The sequence below is a fragment of the Loa loa genome, assembly GCF_000183805.2.
Source record: "Loa loa unplaced genomic scaffold supercont3.151, whole genome shotgun sequence".
Lineage (NCBI taxonomy): Eukaryota > Metazoa > Nematoda > Chromadorea > Rhabditida > Onchocercidae > Loa > Loa loa.
The window spans coordinates 84,308-95,353 of record NW_018108331.1 but is presented as its reverse complement, the minus strand read 5'-3'; the positions used below and the strand labels follow the sequence as shown (position 1 = coordinate 95,353).

At 29.1% G+C, this 11,046-nt stretch overlaps 4 protein-coding genes across 5 annotated transcripts; all 4 read right to left on the bottom strand.

Annotated features, from left to right (window-relative positions):
* Window positions 1–1,272: 1,272 nt before the first annotated feature.
* LOAG_02407 lies at window positions 1,273–4,002 on the bottom strand (the record flags this gene model as incomplete). Of its 2 annotated transcripts, none has more annotated exons than XM_020446000.1 (3): window positions 1,273–1,463; window positions 2,846–3,184; window positions 3,765–4,002. In XM_020446000.1, the coding sequence occupies 3 exons, from the start codon at window positions 3,966–3,968 to the stop codon at window positions 1,410–1,412; spliced, it is 597 nt and encodes a 198-aa protein (XP_020305720.1). The 2 variants fall into 2 exon arrangements, with proteins under 2 accessions (XP_020305720.1, XP_003137993.1); XM_003137945.1 differs by lacking the exon at window positions 1,273–1,463 and adding an exon at window positions 2,182–2,454 and having other exon boundaries at window positions 3,765–3,968.
* Window positions 4,003–4,501: 499 nt separating this feature from the next.
* LOAG_02406 (keratinocyte associated protein 2) lies at window positions 4,502–6,499 on the bottom strand. Its single transcript, XM_003137944.2, has 3 exons — window positions 6,409–6,499; window positions 5,918–6,118; window positions 4,502–5,305 (listed from the first exon to the last, which is right to left on the bottom strand). The coding sequence occupies exons 1-3, from the start codon at window positions 6,484–6,486 to the stop codon at window positions 5,195–5,197; spliced, it is 390 nt and encodes a 129-aa protein (XP_003137992.1). The 5' UTR covers window positions 6,487–6,499; the 3' UTR covers window positions 4,502–5,194.
* A 1,238-nt stretch (window positions 6,500–7,737) lies between these two features.
* Window positions 7,738–7,917, bottom strand: LOAG_02405 (hypothetical protein; the record flags this gene model as incomplete). Its single annotated transcript, XM_003137943.1, has 1 exon — window positions 7,738–7,917. The coding sequence occupies one exon, from the start codon at window positions 7,915–7,917 to the stop codon at window positions 7,738–7,740; it is 180 nt and encodes a 59-aa protein (XP_003137991.1).
* Window positions 7,918–7,932: 15 nt separating this feature from the next.
* LOAG_02404 (hypothetical protein) lies at window positions 7,933–8,196 on the bottom strand (the record flags this gene model as incomplete). The annotated part of the gene is made up of 1 exon (XM_003137942.1): window positions 7,933–8,196. The coding sequence occupies one exon, from the start codon at window positions 8,194–8,196 to the stop codon at window positions 7,933–7,935; it is 264 nt and encodes an 87-aa protein (XP_003137990.1).
* Window positions 8,197–11,046: the final 2,850 nt, after the last annotated feature.

The window sequence follows — 11,046 nt, the reverse complement described above, 5'->3', positions numbered from 1 at the left end:
TAATTTCTTTTTTCCTTGCAATTTCTTGTTTTTTTTCTGCAAATTTTTAGCTATTTTCTTTCTTTTTTTTTACTGTAAACATAATTAATTCAACTAACTTAATTCAAATATGATTAAGTGTAATAATAATAATAATTAATTCAATCAAAATAAAATTAATCTAATTAGAAAAAAGCATCATTTTTTGCTCTTACAATAAACATGCATACGTATTTTATCTATAATCTTAAAAATTATTTTCACGCTGATATCATCATTCACAATATTTAATGGGAATGTTATGATATATAATGTCATATTAAATCTGTTAAATAATTAGGTTAAATTAATTTGTAACAAAAGGAATTGAAATCTTTTAGCAAAATATATAACTCTTTCAGATTTATTATAATATGTCACAAATTGGTATTATTGAGAGTTGAAATAGCCATTAGAAATGAATTCTATAAATAAAGCAGTTGACAAATTGCGCATATACGATAATCCTGTAAATAAAACAGTTGGTAAATTGCGCATATACGATAATCCTGTAAATAAAGCAGTTGGTAAATTGCGCACATTCCTATATGTTTAATGTGCTAATAGTAAAATGATGTAGAATTATGGCTATAAAGCAAATTAAACAACGTAAATAAGCAAAACAAAGTTTAGACTATGGAATAGTTTTGAAAGATGGAACGTAGCATCAGGATTTACTAATATTTACAGTTAATATTTGTAATTGTTTTTATGGATTAGTAGTGATCATTGTTATGAATGAATTAATGCGATCAATTTACTGATTAAAAAATCAATGAAACGATCGAAGAGGATTTTAATGGAACGATATGATTGGTATCATAATAATAGGATGAAGAATTTGATCAAATCAATTTGCAAGAAATTCCAGGTACAAAATGAGTTCACAGATGTAAATATGGAATGAATCAATTTATGAATGGAATAAAAGGTAGATTTTCTTTAATTTCATATCCTATCTATTAGTAATGTTTGGATGTAGTAAAAGTTGATTTTTTTTTTTCGACGTATTTATTATACTGAAAAATTTTAACAATGAACATGGAACTTCGACAATATTAGATTCATAGGTAAACACAAGTTTTAAGTAGACATAGATTCACAGATAAACATAGAGAATCTAGATACTCACCATTATCACCTTATAAATAATTATGAGGTGGTATTGATTAATATCTATATTCCCTCTCTATTTCTCTCCATCTTTTCTTCTTTGTGTCACACTTTATGTTGATCATTTGCTAATTAGTGTATCGGAATTTACTGGAACAAGAAGCATTTTTATTTATCAGTGATTCACATTTGGTCCTGTCGAATTTCATATAACAATATCATATTTTACGTCACAATCCAATCAAATTCTCATCGAATCCTTCGAACTATTCACTGTATCATTGCAGATTATTACATGGGAAATTTTCGATAACATGACATAGCAAATTTACCTGAATAAAATTATCAATGAAACTGATAAATAGAAAAGTAGAAAAGTGATCAGTATCAAGCATTTAAGACGGAAATAATAATGCCGAAAAAAAAATTAATAATAGGAATAAATAATGTACTCTAGGAGGGAATGATTCATTACACTTACGATTTGTCTTACGTTAAATATATCATTAATGTAAACCTACTTCCTGATCTTTCACAGCAAAATTTCATTCTGCCAGAAATAAGCTCAGATTTACTATTTTATGATCTTTGCTCGCAAAAAATGGTACTAAACTTGTTGCCTTATTCATTTGAAATAAATTCCATCCTATATTCTGATTATCCTATTAGACAACACCACTCATAATAGATTTACATGTTGAGAAATCACTCTGAATGGCAGATTATTTAAACAAAAAAAAAAGGAAAGGAAATGAAAGCACTCTAAATTCGATTTAGCAAAACATCTATGATTTACAGAATGACGTGAACTGCTTTAAACATTAAAACAATGCAAGGGAGGAATAAGTGTTGAATGTACTTCAACAGAAATCAGGGAAATAGGAGGTAATAATCCTTCAGCCCTAAAAGACTACATCTATGATTCCTAACATTTTATCCTATATTCTTCAAAATCACAAAATCGCTGAACTATAAACATGATAATATTAAGTGTACTCATCGAAAAGTAAAAGTAAAAGACAATATTGAAGAAGCAGAAATGCTTACTAATTACATTTTTCTTTTTGTAGCTGTGTATCTATTTTGATACTCCTCATAACCAGGCAAATTTTGGAAATCTTTCTCCTGGAAAAGATTTCCCGCATATGCAATCAGACTAACATTGGAATTAATCAGAAAGTCACTTATGAAATCCGTTTTATTTAGACAATTTTCTTCCACTCTAAGTGTTCTCAAAGCCTCGCAATGCACCAGGTTTTCTGCATTCAGTGAATTCAATCTGTTTTGATTCAAATTAAGTTCCGAAGTTTTCAAAAATTTCACCTGAAATTAAAGAAAAGAATAAAAGGAAAAAACAAACGGTGAATCCTTTTTGGCATTTGATTTCCCTGCTACTTTTTATGGATGCGTTTTTTAATGAATGGGTTCTTTAGAGAACTACACCTCTAAGAATGTCCAAGACAAAGCCTTTCCAATATCCTCAGTTATATGTGGCAGTAAATTGAAGAGAAAGAAGAAAAATGTAGCGTTTCAAACTAAATCAGTATTCATTAAGCATTATTTATAAAATATGATATTGAAATTCAAGTTCTTCGAAGTCTAATTAAGTTTTTGAATTGTTTTGTTTGTTAACTTAGAGGAGTGAAATTTGTAACACTAGCAAACGAGAAATTGACCTGAAGTGAAATTAAAAAAATAGTAATTCAAAACTGACCTCATCGGGAAGAAATTCGATAAAATTGGACGATACATCAAGAATGTTGAGTGCCGATAAATGGCATACACAAACGGGTAAGTGTATGAACTTATTTTTTGATATATTTAGCGTTTTCAACGAGCACAAACCAGCCAATGATTCTGGAAGCCAACTAAGCTGATTGCATGAGAGATCCAAAATTTCCAACTTCTTCAAAACACCCATTTCATCCGGCAATGTTTCCAACTCATTATTGGAAAGATGAAGCTGTTTTAGATTATTGAATGAACCAATAAATGTTGGTAAGGTTCGGATTCTGTTCTGTGAAACATCCAAATTTCGAAGAATTTCGCAAACCTAAACGTAATTTTAAACTTGAAGACAGCTTATTTTAAAAGAATTCGGCGCAAAAAAAAGAAAAAAATCAGCTAACACTGGGAAAATAATGATAGCATGAAAGAATTATTACTAAAATTAAACACCGATTGGGAAAAAAAAACATTTTTCGCACCTATCCATCTAATTCCTTTTCTTCCTTTAATCTATATAAAACATATATTACCAATGAAACCTATCCTTTGCACTCATACGATGTGTCAATGGCAAATGTTAAATAATATCATAAAGAAATATGAAATAACGACCACTTCGCACGCCATTTCATAGCATAAGTTTTCCTCAGTAACTTGTATATGAGTCCACAAGTAAGTTGTATATGAGTCTATAAGTTGTATATGAATCTATCAGTAACTTGTATATGAGTCTATGAGTATACTACAAGTGCTAAAAAAAAAGCAGCAACATCGAACGAATATCTTCAACAAGTATTAGTATTAGCTACTAGCAATATCAGTAGTGATTGGAAATTACTAGGATATTAGCAGTAAATGATAGGATAAAATCGTATGAAGGAATGAAGAAAAAAAAAGACGTTTACTTCTTGCAATTGTTCAGGCAATATTTTCATGCCACAATTTCTTAGCTGTAAAACTCGACTTTTCTGCGCTGTTTCTAGATGACGCTGAATAACCGATGAAGATGGACCATGTTTGATCCCCAGACTTAACTTTTTCCTTCCCGGTGTTCCATGTGTTATTGTTGCTGTAGATGATAATTTCGATTTGGAAGAGTCGTTTCCCATCGTACATTTTACCAGTTGTAAAACATTGAATTTGATCTAAAATTTACATTTAATAACACAGTAGATATGTTCGACTTTTTTTTTTCTTTTCTGAAAATTGGTTGTCATAAAATTACTGTGACATAAATTATGTCAGTTGACAGTGGCATGAAATTAACATAAAACATTATGTTATCGAATCGTTGAAAATCAATTTTAAAAAACTCGAATGTTAATGAGACGCCAAGGTTACGAATTTCCCTGAATATGTACAATAAAAAAGCTTTTAAGTAGAGTAAGAACACAGTCACAATAAGATTATATGTTGTACCAAGTTTAGTTAGACAGCCAAAAGATGAGTCATCAACATTTGTTTCAATTTTACGCCAACGTTTTGATCACACAAACTAACGCCACACTGATATTTCAAACACTGCCCAAAGAATTAATAAATAACTGGTGAATGTGATGAGTGATGAGATGATAACCAATGAATATCATCATTATTAATCATCCATACGACGAAATCATCGAATTAAAGAAAATTTATTAGTGTCTTACATTTATAACAAAACAAAACAAGGTAACAAAAGTATGTCAACGTAAGGTGATATGGAAGCATTAAATAAGCGAAATAATACGAAACAACTAAGACACCGTTTATTAATTTACCTCCTACCATAGATGCAACCTATAATAAATAACAAAATAACGCAGTAAACGTGCATAGCCGCAATCTAATCATATTTTAAAGATGAAATATAAAAAGGAACAATCCCAGGTATATATAAGGAAAAAAGTATATCACGTCTTTTGAGCTTTAAGCAGAGGTTGTACAAACACTAACATCACGGCTGCAAATGTTTAATAGATCATTCGTACTTGAATGATCTGGAACGCTCTATGTACACGAACTATTGGATTTGACGCATAGACTTAAATTTAAGTTCGCATAAATCGCATATGGCAAATCTTGCTTCTGCTGCTCAACAAACCACCGGACATTATCTGTAACCTACTTAAGGTAAAGAAAATTATGCTTACTGTTGTCCCTGCTTATCATTTACGGATCAATAACACTGACAGCCTTTCATTAGAGGCTTTCAGGGATAAATACCAAGTAACAAAATCTTACTCCTATTTTTCAGAATCTGGTCTCACTTCTTAACACTGAGCGCAAATGTATTGTCAGAATCAAGAAATAATAAATCTTGACCAAATAAATTAACTGATTCGTCAAATTTGTACTATTTTTTCTTCCGTTGTTGCACAACATTTTGTACAACTGTCGTTGTATACCTCGTCTGACTGATTCCAGTTAATAAAAACAGCAAAAATGCAGAGAACAGCAGACAGACCTGAAAACACTTACACAGAAATAGCAAGAAACACAAAACTTAATATTACTACAGGGACTTGCATCAATTTTACTTCGCTACATTTAAAGTTTGATTGTCCCTCAATTTCCATGATAAAACCTTTCTCTATTCCAAAGGTGGTATCTTCTCGCAGCGAACAAAGATCATGAGTCAACATCTCAAGAAATACATTTACAGTGATTCCAGCTATTTCATTACTTCCTTGTTTGCCGATTCATCCGGATTTGTCGATTCATCCGGATGCTAGCGTTCTATTCCTTACTACCACACATAAATTTTGGGATTTTCTTTTACCTTAATACTAATGATATTTTTCTTGCGGATGGGTACTTCTTAATGCTTTGAAACCCAGTCCTCAAAACGAAATATTGAATAAAATAAGCATCTTCACCTAATTATTTCTAGTCAGTGCTAACCAATTTCAACTACTCCGTAATTTCCTATCTTCCTTGAACTATAGATTTGAAAATCTCTCTCCCTTCCTCATTAGCAATTTCCTTAGGATCTTGGATAAAACAAAGTGCTAAAAATTTTGTTCCAAGACTCTTTCAAGATAAACAAACTTGAGAAAAAACAAACTATTATACTAACCGTTATGGCAACTCGATGAATCGTAGCAGAAGCAATAACAGCAACCACCAGACATAAGAAGACCTCGGTAAGTCCAGCTTTTACTTGTTCACTGATTGAAGACATTTGAAAATTTGACAAAGCTGTGAGCAAAAAAACAAAAACTAAGGAACCCAAAGCACCCGCAATCAACGTTCCTGCTTTGGAAGCCGCTAAATCATTCTGAAAAGAAAAACAAGGGTAAGCTGAGTCGATGGCATAAAAACGAATTGAAATGGCAATAGGTCCACTGAAAAGCCTAGAAGAAGAATTCCCGTCAAATCTTGTTGGTGGCAAGAATTCCACAAAACGCAGGCTTCAATGAAAAGAGACCATGAACGCTACAGAACTTACCACTTCGTAATAATCACAAAGTATTTTGCTACAACTTCTCTTAGGAGCGCCCTAAGCTAAGAAAAACAATCCTTAACACTATCTATAAACAAGACAAAAGTTAGAGTGAAAGTACTTACTTTCATAATTTGGCCAATCGCAATTATAATAATGGCAATAAGAAATGCGACCAGAGCACTAGTCGAATGATTTGCCATTTAACCTGAAAATATCCGTGCATGAAAATCGATATTTTCATAGTAATTTCAAGTAAACACATACAAACAATTCTTTGCAATAATTTTCATAACTTTTTATATCCATTTCATATCTGTCAAACACTTAAAAATATTTAGTAAATCCCCTTATGACATCATGAAAGAAACTAATGAAATATGTCAAAAATTTAAAAATATGAGGGCGTAAGAAAAGATAGTATTTAAAACAGGCAAAGAAGTAAAAAGTAAATAATAATAACAACAACGGCAATATAAAAACTTTCTCCTATTATGGTTTCATTAATTTGCTCCATTTTACGACAGTTTTACTGCTAAAAATCTCTCTCCTTATCAAATCCATCTCTCCCTCTTCCTTGCCTCATCTCTAACTTTAGTTACAATGGTTTAATACTTCCGCTAAATCTTTTCAATCTCTAACAATATGTTCTCTCAAAAATACCATCAATCTCTACATCCTCATCAGCAACCTTTACCGCTTACTAACCCCAGTGTCACATGTTTTATCCGCAATATTACTCTTTCATTCGCACCACGTCATTGTTTCCTTCAGTTATCAAATCGCGATGGATAACTATGACATACCGACAGATTTAAAATCAATGAAAATTTGTATCCCACCGTCAATGTTGGACATCAGTTCACGTTTCGGGTCACTGCATTAGTTTTTTTTTTCTTTTTTTTTTTGTATGTTAGGTTTACTATTATATCATTATTATTCACATATCATCCATTAATGTATAATTTATTTATTTATTAGCTAATTTTCATTTATTTCATTTCAATTACATTTACTTAGCAATTGATTTTTTTACATTCCGGGTAATTGCCTAGTTTTTCTTTTTTACATATCAGATATCATTATGTCATTATAATTTACATATCATTTGTTAATATATAAGACCGTTTCATTTTAATTACACTTATTAATCAATTTATTAAAATTAATACATCAAAATTCACATGAAATATGTCAAGCCTTTTGAGGTTACACGTGAAATAATCTTACATTCGTTTGTAGAATCAATCAATACACTCATTATTGGTTAAAATTTTTATGTAATATATCTAAACATAAATAGTATACATAAACTTTGTACGTATTAACTTCCCATACATACGTAGACATCATTAGTTATCGATACCTTTGTTGTCTCCATTATCATTGTTAAATTAATAGTCTCTTCTTACACATTTCATTTTTATCATTATTATTATTATCTTCCCTCATCACTATCTGATTGTCAATGTCATTATTATCATTGCTACTACTGTCGTTTCTATTGTCGTTGTTTGTATTGTTGTTGTTGTTCGTGTTGTTGCTCTTGTTTGTGTTGTTGTTGTCTTTATTCTTTTTGTTGTTATTGAGTTATTATCACTATCATTGTTATTATTATTATAATCATCGACCATCATTTATCACTATTATTATCTTCTGTATATGATTGTCACTATCTTATAATCATCATTATTATCATTGTTACTGTTAGCGTTTCTTATTGTCGTTATTGTTTTTGTTATTGTTACTGTTTTACTGTTGTTATTCTCCGTGTTGTTGTAGTTGGTATTATTGTTATTATTGTTGCTATTGTTGTAATTATCACCACCATCATCGTCATTATTATTGTTATTATAGTTATCGACCATCATTATTGTTATTGTTTGTATCTTCATTGCAATTATCATCATCATTTGCAATAATGTTTAACAAAATTTTTAGGAAAAAAAAATTGCAATTTAAGGGCGAAATTGTCCAACGAAATCGTTTTTGCGGAACTCTCTACTCTTTCATTAAACCGACAGATACATACAATTGATAAATCCTTCACATTAATCGGCAGTATGCACTTCACTTTAAGTATTTCAATCATTCGCTAGGGAATGTAATGGATATGAAGAAGTGGTGTACACACCCACGCACACACACACACACTCCCACACACTCACACACACACTCCCACACACACACACCTACACACACACTCCCGCACACACCCACACAGATATATAAATAGCATGTAAGAACACTTTTTTTTTTCAATTTTGTCAAAGTTTTTCCATGAAATATCCACGAAAATATCTTTGAGGTATGAATAAATCAATGCGATTCAGCTAATTCGATATGCAAATTACATTGAATTAAAATTTCATTATAAGTAGAGATTTTCGAAATTTCTCCTGTTCTAATATAAATAATCGTTCAAAAAAAAAGGAAATAAAAGTATGAATGATTCAGATATAAATAAAAGAAAATATGAATAATTCAGATATTTAAAGTCATACAATATTAGATGAAGCTAGTTGAGAAGGTAATACCATTATCATAATTCAATCTAATATGATAAAGACTAGAAGGATTAATTAGCATCATGATAAGTTACTGTAAGCAATGAATAAAAAGTATGTTTCATAATACTGAAAATGGAAATAAAATGATTGGTATATGGTACTTTGATAACCTAATAAATGCTGTGAAAATTATATTCATTTATCATATGGCATATATCGATGTGAAGATTGACAATAATAGATTGCAATATAGATAAGTTATAATTAAACAGATATAATATCTTATTTTATAATTTGTAGATTACTGTAATAGCTTATACTAAAATAATTTTATTTTCTTTTGATATGCTGAAATTTTTGTTTTTTTTTTTTTGCATGCTTGATGGTGGCTAAGAATTTATGTTTTTTCTTCCTTTATCAAGTACTTAAGTACTCAATTATTTCATTGCTAGCTATAGATTAATGTATTTAAATAATTGGACATTAATCGGTTCCATTTGAAATATAATTGTTGTCCAATAATAGCTCAGTTTAATTGCTTGAAATTGTTAACAATTTATGTTATCACTTTATCATTCCAAGGATATTTTACTATTTAAAAGTCGCATGAGTTAATTATGATTTTATCATCATTAAATTGAAATCAAATTGCATTTTTCCATCAATTGGCTGAATTAAAGTTTACACAATTGCACCAAATCTTTAATTAAGTGGGATTTTTTCAACTAGTTTTAAATTTCAAAAAGCAACCATTCAGTTTTAACTCATTTACTTATAAAAAACAGATAAGCAGATATGATAATTATTTTATTCCTGCAAGAGTATTTTATTATTATTTAAAAGTTATATGAGAATATAAAATTAAATGTATCGGTTTGGTTTTTTTCTTTTTTTTTCTTTTCAACAATTCTCATCTCTGATAAGAACTAATGATAATAACATTATTATCATATAATATTTACCACTATTATATATCAATATAAACACATATATGTATCATGTAATTATAATAATGGTAATGATAATTACCTATCAATGATAAGTTATAATAATTAGAGAAAATTGTATCGGAAATTTTCTCAAAAATACGATAATTTATGGAAGGAAATTTTCCAGATAAAACGAATAGGCCATAATACCCAACGGGATTTGTGATGCAGATAAATCACCCCAAGATGAACAATAATAGTTTTGATCGTTTTAAACGGTTTCTTCGTCCAAAGGGAGGAAAAGATGAAGTGAATCTATCAATTATAATATGTGGAAACAAATAATACATCTATCGTTTAGCACAAACTTAAACAAACATTTCCCGCGGGAAAGCCAAAGAAGTTGATTATTTCATAATAAGAATGGATAAAAGAAAAGCCTTAAAGAATGTCATTTCATTGGTTGAAGATTGACTTTATATCTATTGGATAAGTATACATTTAACGAGTAAACTTACAAAGAGAAGAATTGAATAAAATTTTGAAATGTATAAAATAAAAAAAAAAAACAAAAGAATGGATTTATGTTTTGAAATATATGTGGTAAAAAAATTTAAAAAAAAAAATTGAGGAAAAAAAGGTAAGAGAAAGAAAGAGAAAATAAAAGAAAACTTTTTTGAAAAAAAAGTTTATAATAAATGTGGAAAAAATAAATGAAATGAAAAGAAAACATGGCAAAAAAAAAAATTGAAATGGAAAAAAAGAAAGAGAGAGAAAAGAAAAAGACTAAATTTAAAAAGTATAAAAATTTTTTGATTTGGGAATTGAATAATTAAAACTTTATGACAATTCAAAATGCATATATTTAAAATAACAAACAACTTTTGCCTTTCGGAATGTTTACCGTAATCATTTTGAATTTTGAATAATTCAAATTTTAAAAAAAAGGGAGAAAGAAAAACAACATTTACCAAAAAAAAGGATCCAAAATAAATTAAAATTTTTTTTATTTTGGAAAAAAAGTAATGAAAACAATTTTTATTTATGATAATTTATTACTAATATTTGTGAAAAAAGGATTACATTGTTTTGTAAAATTCATTGCGATTGTTAGGTATTTATTCGCGAATAATTTCAAGGAAATAAAATAATAACCTATCAAAAGTAAATTAGGATGTCAACTTTACTTATTGTTTCGATAATAGCCTATCAAAAGTAATTTAGGATGTCAACTTTATTTACTGTTTCGATAATAACCAATCAAAAGTAATTCAGGATGTCAACTTTACTTATTGTTGGAACCCGAAAAGGGTTTTGAATTTCA